The 24,185-nt window shown below is 38.9% G+C and overlaps 1 protein-coding gene across 7 annotated transcripts in view; it reads right to left on the bottom strand.

Moving 5' to 3' along the window:
• Positions 1 to 24,185, bottom strand: part of TOP1 (DNA topoisomerase I) — an 86,569-nt gene that overhangs the window by 43,036 nt on the left and 19,348 nt on the right. For 3 of the 7 annotated variants that reach the window (XM_036323144.1, XM_036323143.1, XM_036323138.1), the window contains one exon: positions 12,604 to 12,706. In XM_036323144.1, coding sequence (XP_036179037.1) covers positions 12,604 to 12,706 — 103 coding nt within the window. Of the gene's footprint in view, positions 1 to 12,603; positions 12,707 to 13,999; positions 14,031 to 15,989; positions 16,012 to 21,458; positions 21,478 to 22,930; positions 22,962 to 24,185 lie in introns of those variants that run through there. The other 4 variants (XM_036323139.1, XM_036323141.1, XM_036323140.1 and 1 more) reach the window with 4 other exon arrangements.

Raw genomic sequence — 24,185 nt, 5'->3', positions numbered from 1 at the left:
TTCTAATGTGCAGCCAAGATTGAGAACCACTGCAATAGATGTTTCCTGCTAGTTTTTACTAGAAAAAGTTAGCTACTGCTAGATGAAGCTGCTTGGTCCATTCTTTACAATAAGAAAAGACCCATCTAAAAGCAAGGCATATAAAACGTTTAAAAGCCTTGCTTTTAAAAGGGGTTGTAAATACACTGGCAGCCGTGTAGAAAGGCACTGCGCCTCTGGAAAACAAAATACGACATCACAAAGCAAAAGCCATTACAATGTCCACACCCTCACATCTAGCTCCTGGAAATTTCTCTTTGGAAAATAACATTGCAAAACGATGTTTATTTTGATGCTTCCCATAACAAGAAACAAATAAAAATAAACAAACCACCAAAAAACTAGATATAACCTTAGTGAGTAATAACAGGAAAAAACTGTGATATATCAAATTAGGTAGCTAATATGCTATAATTTATGAGTCCTACAAATATACATGGGAAATGTTTATGACACAAATGGAAAAAAGGGATACAGTCGTCCCTCGGTATCCAAGGGCGACTGGTTCCAGGAACACCATCTCTTCCAGGCACAGATACCAATCCTGCAGATGCTCAAGTCCCTTATATTAAAGGTATAGAACAATACATACATACACATATAAAATGACTGCAACAACATAAAAAGCATGATGTGAACAAAGACAGACGGGCAATAGGCAAAAACCACATGCTGTAGTTTAAGGTGGCAGAACACTGGATGACTGTTTTCTTCAGTGCACCAGGCAGATGATTTAGGATCCTTGCTTACATCACCAATATATTCCACAAGTTAACAAAAGGAAGTTTGAACTCAAGTGCTATGAATTGGTGGGGTTCATCCCACACACAAAACAGCTGACAGGGACAATCAGGCCTATGGGCCCCTTGCCTTTCCCACCACAGACTGCATTTCCCATCTGTCACATTAACACCTTCAGCCCAGGAAAAAAAAAAGATTTTACCAGCAATGGGCTCATTAGGTTATGTTCACCCCATCAATTTTGTCCTAAAGAGATTCGGCCAGCTTACTTAGCTACACTGAAGGCCAAAAATGGATAAACAAATGATAGCATCTAGTGAGGTGAGAGCCACAGAACCTGGGTGAGGAGAGCATCTGCTGTCACGTACATTTCTGTACACAAAAGGAGCCCCAAATAGATATAGGGGGGTCGAGTAATAAGCAGAAACTATGAAATCTAGCCAGAGGATATGGGGCCTAATAGAAACACACAACTACAGGATAGGGAAGATCTAGGAAATGTCTGGGGGGAAAAGTCCATTTTCCCTTGTTTATATACTATGCTCTCCTTAAGTTACTCAGAGGTGCCACATATTGAAATAACAAGTTTCCACATGAGCAAACTTTTCTTTTGAACTCATAACAGCTGATCTAGTTCCTGTGTGCCTAGAGGCACATGGCAACCAAGCTTTCCCACCGGGCTTTTTATTCTCAGCATCATTATAATGTCACTCTCTACGTACTCTCATAATCCGTTTTTACCAAAATGCAATGTTTTGTCAAAAAATTTATTCTTTACTTTGTACAAAAATAGCTCTCAATTGCACAACACTCCAGCTCTAGAATGACAGGTAAAACTGCAAAGTTGCCAAAATTGCAACTGATCCACTTCAGGAATTTACACATGATTTTGATATTACCAGCAAAATGTATGGTAATTATCACTATTCTATTCTACAGGCATTGTAGTTTTAGTTGTCTGTTGTGTTTTTTTTTAACATTAACTGTAGGAGATATTTATGGACATCTACACAAGTTTTTGCCTAAAAGCAAAAAATACGCAACAATTAAATCCACGATATTACTGGATGAATATACTTCCCCCCACAAAAAGTGAAAAACTCTAAGCAAGCAATGTGCTTGGTATGTTCACATACATTGTTTCATTCAATCCCTTCCAGTGGTTCTCAACCTTCTGGCCCTTTAAATATAGTTCCTCATGTTGTGACCCCCAACCATAAAATTATTTTCGTTGCTACTTCATAACTGTAATTTTGCTACTGTTATGAATCGTAATGTAAATATGTGATATGCAGGATGGTCTTAAGTGACCCCTGTGAAAGGGTCGTTCGACCGCCAAAGGGGTCGCGACCCACAGGTTGAGAACCACTGCCTTAGACTGATTTAGAAACAGAGGAGCCTGGAGTTCAGTCTTATTCAAAGTTATATGTTAGAAAGAAGCAAAGTTAAGATTTAAACTCATGTTTCCATCTCCAAGTTCAGAGTGCCTCCCACTAAATCAATACCATTACATTTTCATAAAGTTAATACCTACCACTAAAGGCAGATTAGAGCAGGAGACAAATGCACAGCCAATCTGAGATATATTAAGGTCAAGACTTTATTTTACCACCAAGTAGAAACTTTCTAGAATAGAGATCTTGGATAACTGAAACGATAAAACCTTTTGAGATAGCTGCTCCTCATTTTGTCTTCCCACAAAACTATAAATGGCCAATTCAGGAATCTAAATTTAGAAACACTCTATCCGCCTTTATGTTCCACTGTTCCCCCTTGTTCTCTTCCTCAATGAAAGCATTTCTTAGAACATTACTCTATTTCACTACAAAACTGGCTTTCTGGCCTTTTGGCATTCACAGCACAGGCAATTTGTAAGTGCACACAGCCCTCCAGCTTTCAGCTTTGTTGTTCATTATCACACTGACCAGAGATAAGGGGAAAGAAGGCAACAAGTGACAAGGCAATGAGACAGTATGCAGGCCACCCAGGAAAGTGAAAAAAAAGGTCAGATACTTCCTCTGCCTGCTACCCAGAGGGAAATCGATTCAGGAAATTCAAAGTCCCTGTTAGAATAGTAACCCCGTTGTAGTCATAATCAAACACAAAGACCAGAATGAAATGAAACTATCAACTTAACTTTCCAAAGGAAATTCTCTCCCAATGTTTAGATGTAAGAGAACAGGTTTGGATTTTTATATTAAGTGAACTCAGATGATTCAGGAGTGAGGACATCTTGTGGTATACAAGGCATCTCACTGGAACTGTTAGAAATTCGAGTTTGTGGAGCTCTACTAAGCATCTGAATACAATGTTAATATATCTACTTGTCAGTTGCTGTTCCTGTCCCTATCTCCCGAAATAGAGAGGACTCAGGTCCTATCCGTCATCCATAACCCCTACAGAGGCAGAAGTGCTGGCAAAGGGCAAACCATGGTGCCAGTGCTTCCTAGGAATCTACCTGAAGGAGCAAATGCATCTGGGGGACAAAGTCCTGTGATAGGTCTAATTAGGGCTGTGCCACAGAAATTAGGAGCAGGATTTGGCCAGTGGTAGAAAATGGAGCAAATCTGGGATCAGTTAGGCCAGTGGTCGGCAAACTCATTAGTCAACAGAGCCAAATATCAACAGTACAACGATTGAAATTTCTTTCGAGAGCCAAATTTTTTTAACTTAAACTATATAGGTAGGTACATTGTTAACTTAATCAGGGTACTCCTAAACTGACCTTTGCTAAAAACGTCCTCAATCTGATTGAGATATGTTCGCTGAGGTCGACCCCTTCCAACTCTCCCATCCACACTCGTCTTGATTGGCTCACTCAACTCATGCATGAATCGCGCGCTTGCCTCCCCCGCGCTGCATGCTGCTACGTCTCCCGTCGCAGGACACCCCCACTTCCGAACCACTTCTTCAAAATATAGACTCGCCCAGGCCAAAAACCGACTTCTGCGCATGGGCCACGAAGTTTCAATCGCACTGTATGTGCGCGCCCACACGTGGTATTTTGTGGAAGAGCCACACTCAAGCGGCCAAAGAGCCGCATGTGGCTTGCGAGCCGCGGTTTGCTGACCACTGAGTTAGGCCAACTCATCATCACTCAGGATTTCCTAGCATGTACCTCTTTTCCAAAATGTTTAGAACTAACTTGGCTTTTATGGTGGCTTAAAGAGCAGCACCTTTCCCACTGATAGATGATGGAAATTTAGACCAGTGCAGGAGTTCATGTGTTGACTGCCTGTTTTAAGAGATGTTCCTCTTGCCTTTATACTGATCCACTACTTTTACATACACAATGTCAAACTCACTAAATACTACTGGAGGCTACAAATACCAGCCAGTTCAGAGGCTGTCGAACAGATGTTGGAGAAATTGAAGAAACTTCAGCAGGGATAAATAAGAAAAATAAACTGGGAAAAAGGCTTAAAACTGGTCATAGTATGGAAAAAAAAGATTTGAAGAACATATATTTTAAAAAATGAATTTAGACTGAGATACACTAAAGGTCAAAGCACTGACGGTAGCTAATATTTCAGAACCTTTGTAATGGTCACACTTTGGGATGAAATAGGAACTTCATCATCAGCAACTCTGAATGAGGAAACACCCAATTAGTGGCTATGCACACATGCTGACTCCTGGGGCTCAAGGCTGTCTGTCTGAGGGTAAGATCCACCACACCAGCAGAGTCTGGATAAGCAGAAGTCAATGCCAAAGAGAACAAATGGCAAGAGTCAAAGCCACCTCTCCAAGAGTGTTCATGCCCGTCTTAGGCTTCAATTAGCTAAATTCCACCAAGGAAAAAGTAACCTACACTATTTTTAAAGTGACGACAGTGAAAGCTTTGTCTGTGACCCTTGCTGGAGCTGAGCAGACAAGTTTGACCAGGGTTATCACTCTTAGGCACTCGGGCAGAAGATGGAAGGGAAATGCCAGGAGGGAAAAGCATTTATTTTCCTTCTGCCCCGGATAGCATTTGCTATCTCTTCAGAAAACAAAACAAAAAGCCCGTGTCTGATATTCTGGAACGCTAGGATGTTGGCTATGGGAAACCATTTAAATCTGTTAAAGAAAACAAACAAACACCCCAATCTGTCCTCTATCATCAATAAAAGTATTTAACAGATACTTGAATACCACTAAGTGCCTGGCACTCTTCTAAGCAATTTAATTCCCATAAAAAGACTGAGATAAGTTCTAGTATCTCCATTTTACAGATGTGGAAACTGAGACATGGCAGGTAAGGTTAAGTAACTCACCCAAGGAGACATATCTAAGGAGAGATAAGTAGGATTTAAACTTAGGCAGTGTGGCTCCAGAGTGGACAGCTGTGTTACAATACTTCCCAAATAAAGCAAAAACGCAGCAGTGCTAGCCCTAGCCGGTTTGGCTCAGTGGATAGAGCGTCGGCCTGTGGACTAAAGGGTCCTGGGTTCAATTCTGGCTAAGGGCATATAACTAGGTTGCAGGCTCAATTCCTGGCCCTGGTTAGGGTGCATTTGAGTGGCAACCAATCAATGTGTCTCTCTCACATCGATATTTCTCTCTCTGTCTCTCCCTTTCCCTTCCACCCTCCCTTCTTCGCTTTCTCTAAAAATCAATGGGAAAATATTAAGTGAGGCAAACAAACAAAAACATGAGGCACTGCTAGGGGGCAGAAGGAGCCTCTTTGTCTTCTGACAGGACTTAGCCACTAATGGCTAAGGGTAGGCACTCATCTTAGCTATCTGACTGCTCAAGGCAGCCAGTCCTTCACTGCAGGTCAATAGAATCCCAGTGGATTTCTAAAGGAGAGCTGAGAGCTGAGAGAGAGAGCTTCAAGGCTGTGAAAGGAGGAAATACATAGCCCCTTTGAAAGCAGACAATTAAAGCTTAAATGTTTGCTAAATAAAAATTCTAGGTAAACTAAGTTGTTGTCTTGGGGAAAAACACAACAGCAGTTTCTGAAAGACTCTTCAGAATTAAAGATTTCTTAATGCTTATCACTGAATGCTCAAAATCAGGAGAATTATTGGAACTTTGAGTTGAATGGAATCTCAGAAATTATTTAATTCTTTGTTTGCAGGCCAGAAAGGATAAAGGGATGTGCCAAGCCAATACATATACTCAACTTCCATTTCTCCCCTATCTCTAAGTTCCTTACCTCTATTAATAGGGTAAACAGCCACCTAGTTATCCAAACTAGGAGCCACTTTTCTTAGACCCCTCATGCCCTTTGTGGCTAAATTCTTTATCTCCCTTTCTCAACTATTTTCAGTGGCCTCTTGTTCCCTTTAGAATCAAGTCCCAAACTTTTTTTTTTTAATGTCCCAACTTCTTGAAATAGCTTTTAATAGTCTTGCCCCAAGTCACTTTTATGGTCTCATTTTCTACCATTCCATCATGTTAATCCAGGCACCCACCCAACTGGAGTCTTCTCAGAGCAATGTATATTACACAATGCTTCCATGTTTTGTTCATGCTTTTCTTATTGTCTGAAATGCCCCTTTCTAGCCATCACCTTTCTTTGTCAAGATTTTAACCATCTTGCCCTGGCCGGTTTGGCTCAGTGGATACAGCCTCAGCCTGCGGACTGAAGGGTCCCAGGTTCGATTATGACCAAGGGCACATGCCCAGGTTTCGGGCTCAATCCCCAGGAGGGGGTGTGCAGGAGGCAGCCAATCAATGATTCTCTCTCATCATTGATTCTTCTCTCTCTCTCCCTCTCCTTTTCTCTCTGAAATCAATATATTTTAACCATCTTTCAATGACTAACTCAAATGCTGTTTCCACCATGAAATCTTTAATAAATTAGATTCAACCAACAAAATTGACAGCTCCAATATATCTCATTGATACTCACCAGGCTTTGTGGCAATCATCATTGTCATCACCACCACCACCACCATCATTTCAATTGTTTAGTACGTTATAACAAACTCGAAAACATGACTGGGCCAGTAATGCTCTCAGCACTTGACCAAAATGGAAAATGAGACCCGGAAGTTAAGTGGCTTGGATTAGGACACACAGCTAGTAAATGTGGGGCACACAGGTTAGTAAATGGGAGAACCTGGCCTTGAGTTCTACTTTAGTGTGCTTTTCACTACATCACATTAATTCCTATGTGAATGGTGGTGATGTACTCAGTTTCCTCATTTTTAAAGGACCCAACCCTCTTCTCTACCTACCTATGTTAATTGTTCATTTCCCCCACACAGGTTGATGATACAGGGATGTGCAGATAAATAAAAGGCTTCAGCGAACAGCTCACCAAAAAAAAAAACAAAAACAAAAAAACCAGGAGTAAACATCTCTTTTTAAATTTGATTACCTTCAGCCCGGCCAGTGTGGTTCAGTGGTTGAGCTTCGAACTATAGACCAGGAGGGTCACAGTTTGATTCCCGGTCAGGGCATGTGCCCGGTTGCGGGCTCCATCCCCAGTGAGGGGTGTGCAGGAGGCAGCCAATCAATAATTCTCTGTCATCACTGATGTTTCTATCTCTCTCTCCCTCTCCCTTCCTCTCTGAAATCAATAAAAAAATATATTTTTTAAAAATTTTGATTATCTTCTGAAAAATTTCCCTAATCTGAAATTCCACTAATACAATTGCTTAATTCCAGTACATCTTCCTAAGATCCTACATTCTCTTAATTCTACTTCAAGTAGGATCTGGAACTGAAAGGAAAGCAGAACCCAAAGCATCCTTACTCTCAAATGTCTCTCACACTGACTGTATGGATCAGCAAGGCCAACATGGCTGGAAAAGCACTTGTTTATTATTTCACAGCAGTGCTTTTCTGTCTTCCCTGGCTTTCCAAAATTTGTCACTTCAGCCTAAGTGTCGGGTTTAAAACTGGTAAGAGAGGCACACAGTCAAAAGCCAGCAGGAATATATTCCTAGAAGTGGTATTACTGGGTCAAATGGCAGTTCCATTTTTAAATTTTTGAGGAAACCCATACTGTTTTCCACAGTGGCTGCACCAGTCTGCATTCCCACCAGCAGTGGAGGGTTCCTTTTTCTCCGCATCCTCTCCAGCACTTGTCATTTGTTGATTTGATGATAGCCGTTCTGACAGGTGTGAGGTGGTACCTCATTGTTTTGATTTGCAGCTCTTGGATAATTAGTGACTTTGAGCATGTTTTCATGTGTCTCTTGGCTTTCTGAGTGTCCTCTTTTGAAAAGAGTCTATTTAGGTCCTTTGCCCATTTTTTGATTGGACTGTTTAGTTTCCTTTTGTTGACTTGTATGAGTTCCCTGTAAATGTTGGAGATTAAACCCTTATCGGAGATAACATTGGCAAATATGTTCTCCCATGCAGTGGGCTTTCTTGTTGTTTTGTTGATGGTTTCTTTTGCTGGGCAGAAGCTTTTTATTTTGATGTAATCCCATTTGTTTATTTTCTCCTTAGTCTCTATTGCCCTAGGATCTATGTCTGTAAAGATATTGCTACAACATATGTCTGCAATTTTGTTGCCTATGGAGTCTTGTAGGATTTTTATGGTTTCCCGTCTTATATTCAAGTCCTTTAGCCATTTTGAGTTTGTTTTTGTGTATGGTGTAAGTTGGTGATTTGGTTTCATTTTTTTGCATGTATCTGACCAAATTTCCCAGCACCATTTATTAAAGAGGCTGTTTTGACTCCATTGTATGCTCTTGCCTCCTTTGTCGAATATTAATTGAGTATAATGGCTTGGGTCAATTTTGGGGCCTCTATTCTGTTCCATTGGTTTATATGTCTGTTCTTGTGCCAGTACCAGGCAGTTTTAAGAACCGTGGCGTGGTAATATAGTTTGATGTCTGGTATTGTGATCCCTCCAACTTTGTTCTTCTTTCTTAGGATAGCTGTGGCTATTCGGGGTCTTTTTTTTATTCCAAATGAATTTTTGGAGAGTTTGTTCTAGATCTTTGAAATATGCCATTGGTATTTTAATAGGTATTGCACTGAATCTATAGATTGCTTTGGGTAGTATGGACATTATAATGATGTTGATTCTATCAATCCATGAACATGGTATGTTCTTCCATTTGTTTATGTCTTCCTCTATCTCTTTTTTCAATGTCCTGTAATTTTCCAAGTACAGGTCTTTTGGTTAAATTTATTCCTAGGTATCTTAATTTTTTTGGTGCAATGGTAAATGGGATTGTTTTTTTCATTTCTCTTTCTGTGAGTTCATTATTGGTGTATAAAAAGGCCATAGATTTCTGGGTGTTAATTTTCTATCCTGCTATATTGCCAAATTCATTTCAGAAAGGATATATGCACCCCTATGTTCATAGCAGCACAATTTACAATAGCCAAGATTCCTGCCCTGGTCAGTGTGGCTCAGTTGGGTGGGGGTGTTGTCCCATGCACCAAAAGGTTGCCAGTTTGATTTCTGGTCAGGGCACATGCCTGAGTTGCAGGCTCAATTGCCCCCTCACACTCATCCTGGTGGGAATGGCATGCAGGATGCAATCAATGATACACTCTCACATCAATATTTCTCTCTCTCTTCCCCTCTCCCTTCCTCTCTCTCTAAAAATCAATTTTAAACATCTTAAAAAGAAATAGTATTCCTTTTGGGTTTTGGGGGGAAGGATCTATATATACATTTTTTTACAAGAATCTAAAGTGCTAAATATTAATGCTAACAGAAAGAAGCAGTGTCAGAGATAAACAGAAGAAATTATTTTTACTTGACTTTGGTATAAACTCTTCCTGTGATGTTACAGACCAAACAGGAGATAGTCAGAGATGGGGTTTTCATTGGGTCAGAATTTAATGAGACTAATACAACTAGTGCCAAACACTTTAGAGATGTGGGGCCCAAAGTGAGAGGTCGTGCCTGAAATGTTCTGGCATTTTAAACGCTGAGCTGCTTATGACATGCAAATGAGAAAGAGGTGCTTATTATTTAAACACAGACAGTTGAGTTACACAACTAACCTTTCTTGGGGAGGGAGTTTTTGTTTTGTTTTGTTTTGTTTTTGACTGGAAAGAATAATGTAGTGGAAGAAAAACATGAGGATTCAGAAGCCCTGGTCTCATCCTCTCTCTACTACCCTATTACCCTGTGACTATGAGCATATAACCTCAGACTCCTGATACACAAAGAGGTAAGATGAAATAATCTTTAATACCCTTTCCCTTATTTTCACCTTGAGAACAAAGGGAAAATCACAGGAATAAGATGGGATTCCTTGAGGGGTGGGTCCAACATCCCATTCTCTCAACAGAAAGGCTGGTTTTCCATTCTCTGACATTCCAAGCATGCAGCACATGTTACTACGCAGCAAAAAGATGCCTCCTGGATATGGGTCCTTAGTGTAACCCAAGGAAAAATGACTGATGCTAAAATCTAACAGTCGAAAGGAACATACAAACACATTACTGTTAACAAAGTATCAGAATAAAGTGAAGCATTTTCAAACAGAATATATGAAATCTTAATTATTCTGGGCTTCACAGGTGACTTAACAAGACTCAAGGTTTCCTTAATCTGCTACAGAAGAAAAATGAAAAAACCCAAAACTACTTGAAAGATTAGAAGCCACTTAAAAAAGGAACATGGTGTACAGGATTTTAATGGACTATAACCAAGACACTTCCTTTGTTGCAAAGAGGTAGTGTGTCAATAGAGGTCAAACAGAAAGTATTTAAAAGTCTGCTTACAACACATCATCCACTTAAACTGTCTTAAAGTTATTCACATGTGAATTAGAGGTCCAGGGCTAGATTTAGTCATGTAGTCATGTGTAAACAGAAACTCAGGCCAGGTTTTCCAATGCCTCTTGGCAAACAGGCTATTATTTTCTTAAGCATTTTGAGCAGACATGAAGAAAATATTAAAAGACACAAAATTGCACAGGAAAAATTCCTGAATTTGCCTATACTATAATCTTGGAAAGTATGCTAGGATGAATGTACAAAATATCTCCCACATTTGTAGAGCAGTCACAGTTACAGTGCTTTTATGCTTATTGACTGGTCCCCTCTGAAGCATGTAATATGAGGAAACTGAGGAAGATGAGAAAGCTGAGTTAAGAAAGGCTATTTAACCTAGCCAACATCACATGAGACCAAAGCAGGTGGACCAAGACAAGAGGCCTTCTGCCAGATAGAGGTAATTAAGCTACTATGGATTTTTCAAGAAAAATAACACCAAAATCACATCTTTCATTTTTAAAAAGGAAATTCTGACAAGTCAGGGCAGGACCAAAATTATGTCCTAAAGCCTTTTATGCCACTTTTACCCAATCTTGTCTCCCACCACAATAGCAAATCATGATTGGTGAAGTATGTACCAGAGAAGAAGGGATCATTTTTTTCAAGTTTTCAATATTAACCTCTATCTTTTTAAAGTCTTTATGGACAAATTTCTGGTAACATGAAAATGAGCATTTCTTCATCTAATCTACTAAGATTAAATTCACTAGAGTAATGAAAATGGAAACTAGATGATCAGGTAGCAAGAAATGAGTTAGCAGTGGAGAAAAAAAGACCACAGAAGTGGTAGATGATTCATGAAGAAATATTCCCACTAGAGAAAATTAACCTACTTATTTTAATGGTTCAGAAATGTATTCATAAAAAGAAAAGTATTTTTAAATTTTAGTGATTCATAAAAAGAACATACTTTAAAAGCAATTCTCACTTTAACTTGTCTACAGCCAATAGACCAAGCTAATGAAGTATAACTGACCCTTGAACAATGAGGGGGTAGGGGTGCCAACCTTCCACCCCATGCAGTCAAAAATCCACGTATAATTTTTGACTCCACAAAAACTGAACTACTAATAGCCTACTGTTGACTGGAAGCCTTATCAATAACATAAACAGTCAATTAGCACATATTCTGCATGTTATATGCATTATATACTTAGTCTTATAATAAAGTAAGCCCCCAGAGGAACGAAAATGTTATAAAGAAAATACATTTACAGTATTTATTGAAAAAAAATGCATATAAGTGGACCAACAAGTTGTTCAAGAACCAAGTGTAGTTCTAAGAGATTCTAGGCTGGAGGCACTAGTTCTAATAAATGTTTAATCTTTACATTCCCTTCTAACAAAACTTAAGCTACCATGGGAATACCATACAACTTTCTCACCAACTGCCTTTAACTCAAAATAGAAGCCTAAGTCCTCATTTTCAACAAGTAGTACTATATCCAAAGATACCCTACACATCTTTGAGCTTAACTACTTGCCTCCTACACCAAAAAAAATGGGAGCAAAACAAAAAAAAACACAAACATATTTCTGAGGCTTGGATCCCAGAGGGCAGCACTACTGAGTTTCATTTATATTGGTGGGTCATTGGCTTTTGTGAGAGCTGAACTCCTTTGATAACCTGATGAAAGCTAGGAATGCCCTCTCCAGGATAATCTCATATATTCAATCTTTTGCATATGATTTCAGGAGCTCACAGACCATGGAAACCCAAGTTAAGAATTTTTCATTTATACCCTTTTAAAAGTATAGAAAGAAGGAAAAAATAGATCATGTCTCCAATCTAGTCACCTTTAATCAAGACAAGTTCTCTGGACACTTGATTAAATTCCATCATACTACAATAAAGCCATAGCTGACTTACTTAAAAATTATACTTTTAATGAGGTATATATTGAATAGAAATTCACTATACTTGCCTTACACTTCCTGATCTGAACAATAGAATCACCAGTAAAGCCTGAATTATCAAAGCTATCTCTTAAAAACTCAAATCAAATACAGTCTCTGCTTACTTTGCTATCCAGGATTGACTGTTTATGACTGTAGCTCAAGTTAAAGCCTATTCTAGGTGAGCCAAGTCACAGCCAACCAGCTGAGGAATGAAGGATTTGCTGGTTCAACCCTTACCTGTTGCTATGCTTGGACTTTTCTCGGTCCTTCTCCTTGTCCTTCTTGTGCTCTTTGTGCCGGTGTTCCCGATCTTTGTGTTTATCTTTGTGTTTATGAGAATCTGCAACCATAAGAGATGAATCAGTTAAGAGGAGTCATGAGTTATCTCCTGCCTGCCTACCTTGACAGGCCAGTCAAGAAGACACCCGGCTAGAGTGGCTCAGTGGGTTGAGCTTCATCCTGTGAGTTGAAAGGTTCCATCCCTGTTCAGGGCACGTATGGAAGGCAACTGATCAATGCTTTTCTCTCACACCAATGTTTCTTCCGCCCACCCCCTTTCCTTTCTCTAAGCATGTCCTCGGGTGAGGATTAAATAAAAACAAAAAAACCCAGCCCTAGCCAGTTTGGCTCAGTGGATAGAGCGTGGGACTGTGGAATGAGGGGTCCCGGGTTTGATTCCAGTTAAGGGCACATGACCAGGTTGCAGGCTCTATCCCTAGTGGTGTGCAGGAGGCAGCCAATCAATGATTCTTTCTCATCATTAATGTTTCTCTCTCTCTCTTTCTCCCTTCCTCTCTGAAATCAATCAATATATATATATATTTTTTAAAAAAGCACAATGACAAGATTCTAATGGCATTTGTAACACGTCTTGGTTTTAGAGGCAGGGTAATGGGAGGCCTTGTCTGGGCTGCTTTGTGAAATTTTCCTTGGAAGATTCCATTAAATGATGAGTATTTTCTCATGTGTTTATTGGCCACTCATATATCTTCTTTAATGTAGTATATCTTCAAATCTCTCCCCCATTTTAAAAATATTTGTCTTATTACTGAGTTGTAAGAGTTCTTTATACATTCTGGATTATGACTTTTTTGGCTAGCTATATATATTGTGAATAGGTTTTTTCGAAGAGTTTTACAGAGGTAAGGGACACACAGGGCACATTTTTTAATCTATAAAGATACCCAGTTGCTCTTTCACCATTTTTTGAAAAGATAGCCCTTTCCCCATTGAATTGCTTTGACCTCTTTACTGAAAATGAAGTGACCATATCATCACAGGCCTATTTCTCAACTCTGTCCTATCTTTACACAAACACTATCTACTACTATAGCTTCACAGTAAGGTTCTTGTTCATAGGAAGTTTTGAAATCAGATAATATTAAGCACTTTAGCTTTATTCTTTTCAAAGTAATTTTGGCTATTCTATGTCTTCTGCATTTGCATATAAGTTTTAGATTCATTTTGTCAATTTCTTTTAAAAAAAGAGAAGGCCAGCTGGGAACTGTGTTCATAGGACAATTTGGAAACACTCTCATGTCTTTTAATCCATGAACAGGGTTCTCTCTCTCCACTATTTAAGTCAGTAAATCTCAAAATTATAGGGTGTATCAGAATTAATCCAAGTGCCTACTAAAAATGAGGTTCATTGGGGTCAGGTCACCCCAAAGTTGAATATTCATCAATTGGAAGTTTATGTACGTAACACACGTGTGGCGATTTTAAAATATGTTTAACAGATTCTTTGATACTCTTCCTTTCAATAGGTGTAGCCTAATTTCCTTCTTGAGTAGACTAGACTTGAGATTCACTCCTAAAAAAACAGAATAAAATGGAAATGTTGGAATGTAACTTCTGACACCAGGTCAGAGAAGACACTGGATTTTTCTTCTTGCTCTGAGGGAAGCCAGCTGCCATATTGTTACACTTAAGCAGCCTATGGAGAAGCCCACATGGCGAGGACTTAAAACTTCCGACAAGACCCATGTGGGTGACGCATCTTGGAGTAGACCCCCAGTCTCAGTTAAACCTTTAGATAACTGCAACCCCACAAACACCCTGAGCTGAACCACCCAGCTAAGCTGCTCCTGGATTCCTGGCTCACAGAAACTGTGTGAGAAAACAAGCGTTTGTTGTTTTAAGTTGCTAAATTTCGAGGTAGCATATTTCGTAGGAATAGATAACTAATAATGGATAGGCAATGTATGTGTTCATCCCATTCCTGGCTCCCAAAATGTGTCAAAAGAAGCTACATTTGGAATAATCCACTAAGTATTCTGTCCCAGGGGACAGAAATGTACATGATCGTACCCTTACCTATAAGAATTTCTCATCCCACAGAGATGGGAAGAATAAAATGATATGGTATCAGAAGCAGGACTTGAACGCAATCCTCCATGCAATACACACAGAAGACTCCAACTTCTAAAAGTCTCAAGTCTAAAACTTTAAAATGCTGAGTCAATCCAATGTACCAAGTTGGTGGCCCCCAATACCTGACAGTAATAAAAACCGGCAATTACTTCTGCTCTAAACTAAGCACTTATGGGTAAAATCATAATAATGACAAAACATGCCTCCAGCAGTACAACCTGGAATGATGTCTGTATTGTTTGATTTTATTTATGCGCCAGATTTAGCAAACAGGAAACAGAATATTATGATCTGCTATTATGGCTCAAGAGTATGGCAGGGACATATCTTTTTCTAATTACTCTTTTGTATAATTCAACAAACACAAAAACACACTTGTAAGAAAAAGATTAGAAGACAGATGACAAAATGTTAAAAGTAGTTATCTTTGGGTAGTGAATTTCTGAGCAAGTTGATTTTTGGTATATACTTTGTCTTCTTTTCCAATCCTTTCCCCATGTGAATCACTTTTATAATAAAAAAGTTATTTTTAAAATTACCAAGCTATAATTTTTTACTTTGAGAAGTACTAGTATAATTTAATTCACTTAAAAAGCACTAAATTTAAAGAATAAGGAAATTAAATAAAAAATAAATTGAAAGTAATTCTAGGTAGGTTTCAAATACCCACAAGTAAAAAAAAAAAAAAAATCAGAGTGGGGAAGAGATACAGAGATGGATAAAACAAGATTGGCAAAAGGGTGAGAGTTATTGAAGTGGGCAGATATGATACACAGGAGTTAATTACTCTCTCTACTGCCATATATGCTTGAAACTTTTCATAATAAAAAGTTTAACCTTCTTCCCTTCTAATCTGGTTTTTTTTTTTTTCTCATTATATAAGGGAACATCAAGGAGAAGACTAGCAAAGAGATAATTTGTATTAAGGAGTAGAAAGAGATACAATTTGATAGATAAAATTAACCCAAGAGTCAGGGTGTCCTACACTAAGGATAACAAGGAGCCACTTCAAGCAGAAAAGGAAACACACACACACACACACACACACACACACAATAAAAGCCATACTTAAGAAAGATTAATTGGAGGACAGTGTGGGTAGAAAGGTAAAAGCAGAGTAACTAGCTGATGATTTTTGAGGAAGTCTAGAAAAAAGTGAGAGCAGCAGGGTTGCGAAGGAAGAAATGTAAAAAAAAAAAAGAAAAGCATGTTAAGGAAACTGGAATTAGAACTCAGTTTCAGGAACTCACTGGCCATGTGTAATAAATAAATCCAGAAGAGTCAAACGCTCAAAGTCTTTGGGTCCCTGTAATTAGGAGAACAAAGTGGCTTTGAAGACACAGGAAAGTCATGCAGACAAAAGGTGGGGGAAAAGAAAAAGACTGGAGAAATAATGCAACTAACTGAAGTCATATTGTATTTAAGGTAACAGTGGGACATCTAACTAAACATGTTGGTCAGAAGAGAAGCCAGTAGGTGAAAAAGTGAAGCCAATAGGGCATATGGATCTATATCCCTCATGGTGAAAATATTTGTAGACAGCTTACTAATGGCCTTGAAGATTACTTTTAGTACATACCCTTTCCCCTTAACTGGAATTCATCTAAGAATAGATACTGTCAATCCAATCAAAAAATGGGCAAAGGACCTAAATAGATACCTTTTAAAAGAGGGCATTCAGAAAGCCAAGAGACATATGAAAACATGCTCAAAGTCGCTAATCATCCGAGAGATGCAAATCAAAACAACAATGAGGTACCATCTCACACCTGTCAGACTGGCTATCATCAACAATTCAACAAACGACAAGTGCTGGAGAGGATGTGGAGAAAAAGGAACACTTGTGCACTGCTGGTGGGAATGCAGACTGGTGCAGCCACTATGGAAGACAGTATGGAGTTTCCTCAGAAAACTAAGAATGGAGCTCCCATTTGACCCTGTGATCCCACTTCTAGGAATATATCCCAAGAAACCAGAAACACCAATCAGAAAGGATATATGCACCCCTATGTTCATAGCAGCACAATTCACCATAGCTAAGATCTGGAAACAGCCTAAGTGCCCATCAGTAGATGAATGGATTAGAAAACTGTGGTACATCTACACGATGGAATACTATGCTGCTGTAAAAAAGAAGGAACTCTTACCATTTGCAACAGCATGGATGGAACTGGAGAACATTATGCTAAGTGAAATAAGCCAGTCAATGAAGGAAAAATACCACATGATCTCACTCATTTATGGATAATAAAGACCATTATAAACTTATGAACAAAAATAGATACAGAGGCAGAGCTGCCTCTATCAGACTGTCAAACTACAGCAGGAAGGCCGGGGAGGGTGGGGGGGCAGGAGGGGGAGGGTAAGAGATCAACCGAAGGACTTGTATGCATGCATATAAGCATAACCAATGGACATAAGACACTGGGGGGTAGGGGAGGCCAGGGGATTGTCAAGGGCGGGGGGGGGGGGGGGGGGGGGGGAAGGAGACATATGTAATACTCTTTGTAATACTTTAAGCAATGAGGGAAAAAAAAAGGATACTGTTAAAATGTTTTGGAGAAAGGACCTTGCCATTTCAAGTATCAGTTAAATGCAAAAAGAACTATATTGAACTTGACTGACAGATTTAGAAATGAAAGATGAAAACCACTGTATATTAAATCACCAAGAAACCTCATTCATTATGAATTCAGGTCACCTAATAACAATTGTTTTGAAATCCTAGCATTCAAAAATTTGAGATGAATTTATGGGAGGAAGACCCCCTGAAATAAGGCAGTCTTGAAAAAACAGCGGACAGGTAGCAACTAATTCCTTTCATTCTAACTTAACTGGATAAGTGAGTTACTCCATAATGAAAAGAGAGAATAGGAATCAACATCTTTTGTTGTTGTTAACTAAAGTGTTCTTCGAGACTAACAAAGATTTTAAGTAGAGATTTCCAAATGACAAAAGAGGAAAGTATCAATCAGTGTCTTCTCTGAGTACTGGAACAGTTGCTGGCTAGCATTATGCAAGCACTTGATGGTTAACATGAAAAAGAAAAGGAAACCTTTTACTACTCAATTCAGAATTACATTCTGAGGTCTAATTCCATTTACAACCATTTAAAATATATTCTTAAATCCAAAGCTCCCTGCAAAAGATTTATCAGACGTGAACTCTGCCCTCAATGAATTTACAATCCAAGAAGGTCCTAATTAAGGTGGAACCCAAACAGCGAGGGCCCAAGGCATGCAAGAGAAAAAGGGCACTAATATAGGTGCCAGACCATGCTGGAGTATTTAACAAACATTGTCCCACATTCAATTTTCTTACCACTATCATGATAAGGAAATATCATCCCCATTTCACAAACGATACTAATAATAGTTGTCCCTTATTTAGTGTGTATTCTGCAAAAGGTAGTAAGTAGTATACTTTCGTATTACCTCTAGCTTCACAACTCTCTGGGTGGTACCAATTTCATCAAATCTAAGACACAGTTTTGCCTTTTAACATCTCTGAAAAAGTGCATGTAGTTCATATAATCCCCATGGAGGGGGAATTTAACAGTATCTAAAAAAACCAAAAACCTAATTTAGTCCTAGCCGGTTTGGCTCAGTAGATAGAGCACTGGCTTGCAGACTAAAGGCGGGGGGGGGGGGGGGGGGGGGGGGGGGGGGGTCAATTCTAGTCAAGGGCACGTGCCTTGGTTGCAGGCTCCTCCCCGGCCTGGGCCCTGGTGGGGGGTGGGGGATGGGGAGTGGAGGGTGGGGGACGCGTGCAGGAGGCAACCAATCAATGTGTTTCTCTCACACTGATGTTTCTCTCTGTCTTTCCCTCTCTCTTCCACTCTCCCTAAAAAAATCAATGGAAAAATATCCTTGGGTGAGAATTAACCAAAATAATAATAATAATAATAATAATAATAATAATAATAATAAAATAAAATAAACTAATTTACATACTCTTTTGACCCAGCAATTTATATCTAAGAATTTACCTTGAAGATACACTTCTAAGGTAGAAAATTTAAACTGGTTTATATATACATGAAAGCAGAGAAAATTAAGTCAGAAGAAACCTGTTTTAATTTTAGCCTTGCTGGAATGGATTAAAATTCTTTTCCTACTCCCAAAATCTCAAATGTCAAATGATTGACATTGAAGTAACAGTGTTTTTATTGCATCATGATGCTCCTATTATTTAGAAATTATGAAAATTTTTTTATGAAGGTAATAGGCATTTTCTCAAATGTCTACACATGAAACATGTGGGTGTCATTTATCTCCATCTCTTTCAAGATGGCAGAATTTTCTACTTTCCTGCCCTGTTATTTTTTCAGTAAGGGTAGGAAGGCAGCAGGATTACTTAATTTATAGGCATTTTTTAAAAAGTCTTAATTAAAAACAAAATTAATATGGGTTAACTGCCTCCTTTGTTTCCAAGTGAAAAGTAATATAACAAGGGAAAACAGCCTGATTCCACCAGAGAACAAAAAATAAAGAGCCTGTATCTAAGAGGGCAGTGAGAAGCCAACAGAGGCTCGCTGGAGGAGGCAGTGTTTGAGCTAAGTCTTACTAAAGGTTAAGAGGGAGTCAGCAAAATAGGGGAAGGAGAAAGGCATCCTTGGCCATGAGCCATGAAAATCAACTATCTATAATTATTGTTGCTGCTGCCGAAACCGGTTTGGCTCAGTGGATAGAGCGTCGGCCTGCGGACTGAGGGGTCCCAGGTTCGGTTCCGGTCAAGGGCATGTACCTGGGTTGCGGGCATATCCCCAGTAGGAGATGTGCAGGAGGCAGCTGATCGATGTTTCTAACTCTCTATCTCTCTCCCTTCCTCTCTGTAAAAAATCAATAAAATATATTTTTTAAAAAATTATTGTTGCTGCTAAAATAAATCGATCTTGTCATGACTGAGCAAAATTAAGTCAGATCTACTTCCTGCCAGCTAGGAAATGGTCAAGTTGATTTTTGTCAGGGACATATTAAGAAATGAAATCCCAAAATTATATTATATTTGACTCTCTAAATGCATGTATTCCCAAAAGCAGTTTCTTTTAAAAAGATACAGATAAACTCATGCTTCTTGTAGCTTTGGAGTCCTAATTCTCTGCTTAGATAGACGAGAAATAAAACACCTAGGAATAATAAACTTCAGTATCAATTAAGTCCAGCAAAATTTGATCCAGCTGTTATAAAGTCCCTGTAATCTGGTATAATGCCAGTATGACAATGAAGCTGCAGGTTTGGAAACCAGGTAGAGAGTCAACCCAAAGTAGCCACCAAATCAGTGTCAAACCAGGCATAAGGTGGCCAGTTCACTCCCCACAGGGGAACCAGACACATACATAACAGGAAGTCAAGTCCATAAAACACTTCGTTAAACATGTTCAAGAGTGATGCAGTTAGCACAAAAGACCATGGCTAAACCCTAATGTCAGTTAAAGACAGTACAGAGTAGCACAGGATGCTATAAGACCTCTGAAGGAAGCCAGCTGGTTCAACAGAGTGAACAGGATCTAATTCAAATCCTTGTTCTACCACTTACTATGTGACCTTGGGCAAAAGTCACTTAACTATTGAGTCTAAAAGAAGCAGTATAGGTCAGTGATTAAAAGCTTCAAATCTCTGTTCATCATTGATTTGATAACTGTGACCTCTCCTCTGGATGGAAAAAAAGCTCAGAATATTTAAATGACCTTAAGGAATTTTATTTCAAAAGTCAAATTCTTTGTGTATGGTTGTAGAATTCCTGACTAATCTCTACAAAATGACAAACATGTTGACAGCTGTCAATAAAGTACAATTATTACTGAACCCTCTTCATGACTAATTTACATAGAACTGAACTGAGACTACCCAATTATTCCAAATAACTTAGGAATCAGGCTCTATACATGCATTTAGGACAGCAACCATTCCCATTCACCTTGCCCGACCAGCCAACCACAGATAAAAGACCACCTGATTTTCTTTCCTATACACCAACCTAGGAAAGAAAAGCACTTGTGAAGAAAGAAGTAAAACTTTGGCCTGCTCTAACAATCATAGCCAGAAGCCTAAAAAAACCTACAGGTTTTAAGGGATTCACTGGTAATCAATTTACATCTCCTACATAAAAACACTTGCATTAGTTTAGCTGCAATCAGTAGGTAGCTAAATAATGCTGCCAAACCTATTCCACCCATGGTCTCTACTGCAATCACATTTCAACCCAAGTACTATAAACATTTACACTTCCTTAATAGAGAAAGGTTAAGGAATGGCAGAGTACTGATCATTTTATCAACTAATCTTTGATCTTAGGCATTTTGTTACTCCACCATTCTTCTAAATGGTTAGGGGCAATCAAATCAGAGCAAGAGAGAGGAGTCTTTTGCTTCCTTTTAACAAAAGCAGAGAGAGAGACTTTTCTGGTTTAAAGGAGGGGTTCTTTGCCATGTTTTGAGCCAGACCTCTTTACACTGACTTCTGACAACAGGCTTTTGACACTTAAAGCAGATGTGTAATATGATGGGCTCCTCCTACAAAGACAGTCATCAAATCGTGTGTGGAGAATGGGGAACAGAATTACTCAACCAAAGCTGTATTTCCCAAAGAGGCACTCACAACACAACTCTGTCAAAATTAACTCCTGCTAATCTCTGACACACAAATACACAACCAGTGCATTAGGAAAGTGAAAACACTGGGTGAAGAAATTAATTTTCTAAAGAAGATATCACCTACTCATTATTAAATCACTTCTACTGGGATAAACGCTTGCATCTTCCTCCCTGATCTTCACGGATACCACATCCCCAGGAGCTGGAGTTTAAACAAAATCAACATTTCTACTTAACACTCTACACTTCAAAATAAGACTGTTTTTGTCTAGGACAGATAACAAGCTGGTCTCTGTGATAAAGATTGGCATCCGGGCGTGTGGTCAGTATCAGGAGTGTGCAAATCTCCCCAGGAACTTAATGCCAAACTAAAAGCAGTCAGGAAGCCTGAAAGCCCATAACTGGAAGGCGGATGGGTTGAAGGGTGAAAGAATTCTACCCTTCCCTCTTCCTCTACACAGCTGTCTAAATTTAGACTTTACCTATGCAGGAAAAGGTTCACTTTCAATCCAGGAAACCGTGTCTATGCCCATCTTAATGGTGGATGACTTTAATTTGTGGCCCATGGAAGAGTACTTACCACTATTCCACAGTGATTCTCAATGAGAACACTTCCAAAATTCCAGGGCATGGTTAATAGCCTTTCAAAGTAAGCAGGACAGAGGCTGTTCTGGCTAAAACCTCAAAGAGCTCCACAATTTAAAAGAGAAATGCTGGGAGGATTCAGCTCTTAACAAAACAAAACAAACAACAAAAACCTTAAAACTCAAGAATGAGAAAAGGAATTAGTAACATTTCCAAATTTCAAAGTCCAAATTATCATCTGTTCTCCCCAAATGTGTTTTTTATATAAAGACCCTTTGTCATGGATAGATCTGACCTGTTCATTATTAAAACTAATGGGGTTCACCCATTAGGGACCCAGTACTCTCAGGCTAATAAAACAAACAAAGCCTCCAGTTGAGAAGACATCTGGAACTATAAATATTTCTTCTCTCCTTAAGGAAGTTGGGTTCACAATATTCATTCAAATACCTGTTGAGTGCCAACTCTGGGCCAGACATTGTTCTAAGTGTAAAAATATAGCAGAAAACAACACCAAGTCTGCCCTCATGAAGTTCCATAATAAAGCATTAATACCCACCCCAACAGCAGCAGCTGTTCAATGAGTAACTTTGAAAAAAGAGGGAAAAAGGGATTTCCCATAACTGCCCATTTCTTTGGACTTGGCCCCACTTAAGTTCCAGAATCAGACTTTAATGTTGTAGTTAGAAAAGACCTTCATAAGAACTTATGGAGGCCAAGTCAAAGAAAGGGTCAAACATAATCACATAAAAGTTGCCAATTATTTTGCAAAGTGCTCAAGTCTTTCTCCTTAATATTCAATGCTTGGTAAAATTTCAACATCAGAAACTTAGAAGTACATTGCATTAAAAGACTCAGAGTTGCTCTAAGATAGAAGCCCAGCATTTTCAATTTTGTTTTTATCAGCTCTGCAGCACAACTTCAAATTTCTAAAACCTGTCACATTTTCCAAAGTGTCTACATATTCAGAAGAAATGCCACAAACGGACTAAAAAACATTTGAAAACCTACCTTGGTTTCTAAACATCAGCAACCCTGAGATTAGTGGCCAGATGTTGTCCTAAGGGCCTTGACAAGCAAAAGACACCACATGAAGCAGCCAATTTGTTTGCTTTAAGGCCTCAATCCCACACAAAAAAGGTTAAATGATCAGGGGATGTTATCTTCCAATACACATCCATATTTAAATTTCTTTGGCTCCTTTTATGCTTTTACAACACTACAATTAACTTAATCTTTCTTTTCAGCCCCTCCCAGTATATGCACCTTATTTTAATTTACTTTACAACAACCTTCTCTCCCATCCCATTCCTTCCATTATTCTCCTGAAATTCAAGTTCATCTTCCTTTCTTCTTCTGGTTCTCATTCCCAGGAACCAGTTAATTGTATTTTTTTTACAATTTAAGTGAGGGACCACCAAACTGTCTTCAAAAAAAGTATGTTATCTAACTATAAGGTCTTCTGAACTGATGTTTCTAGACACAATTACAGGCCGGAACAAAATGCTCACTGTTATTTAATTTTGCCAAGAACTAATTTTTCTTTTTTTTAAATCCTCACCCAAGGATATTTTTCCATTGATTTTTCCATATTTTTCCATTGAGAGAGGAAAGACAGGGAGGAACATTGATGTGAGAGAAACATCAATTGGTTGCCTCCTGCATGCATCCTGACCAGGGGCCGGGGCAGAGGAGGAGCCTGCAACCAAGGTACTTTCCCTTTTACCAGAATCGAACATGGGGCCCTTTGGTCTGCAAGCCGATGCTCTATCCACTGAGCCAAACCGGCTAGGGCTAAATGACATACTACTATTTTAAAAGTTAATTCCACTAACAGTAAGAAGACATCCTTAGAGCAAGTCCAAATCTTTTATATAAAATGTCCTGATGGGATCCTAGGTTATTCATTTTTCTGCTCTGGTCTGTTTTCTAATTTGTAAAATGATCTCCACTGGCCCCTTACACTTCCAATCACAAGAATTCTATGCCCTTTAAAAATTGTTTTATGTCAGCCCAGCCTGCATGACTCTGGTTGAGCGTCGACCTATGAACCAAGAGGTCATTTTTCAATTCCCAGTCAGGGCACATGCCTGGGTTGCAGGCTTGATCCCCAGTGTAGGGCGTGCAGGAGGCAGCCAATCAATGATTCTCTCTCATCATTGATATTTCTATCTCTCTCTTCCTCTCCCGTCCTCTCTGAAATATATATATATAAATTTTTTAGTTCAAACAAATTAAGGTAAAAAAAATTGTTTTAATGCTCAAG

Source organism: Myotis myotis, unplaced genomic scaffold (genome assembly GCF_014108235.1).
Source record: "Myotis myotis isolate mMyoMyo1 unplaced genomic scaffold, mMyoMyo1.p scaffold_m19_p_9, whole genome shotgun sequence".
Taxonomy (NCBI): Eukaryota; Metazoa; Chordata; class Mammalia; order Chiroptera; family Vespertilionidae; genus Myotis; species Myotis myotis.
The sequence above is the reverse complement of the archived record's forward strand: the minus strand, read 5'-3'. Positions and strand labels throughout refer to the sequence as shown.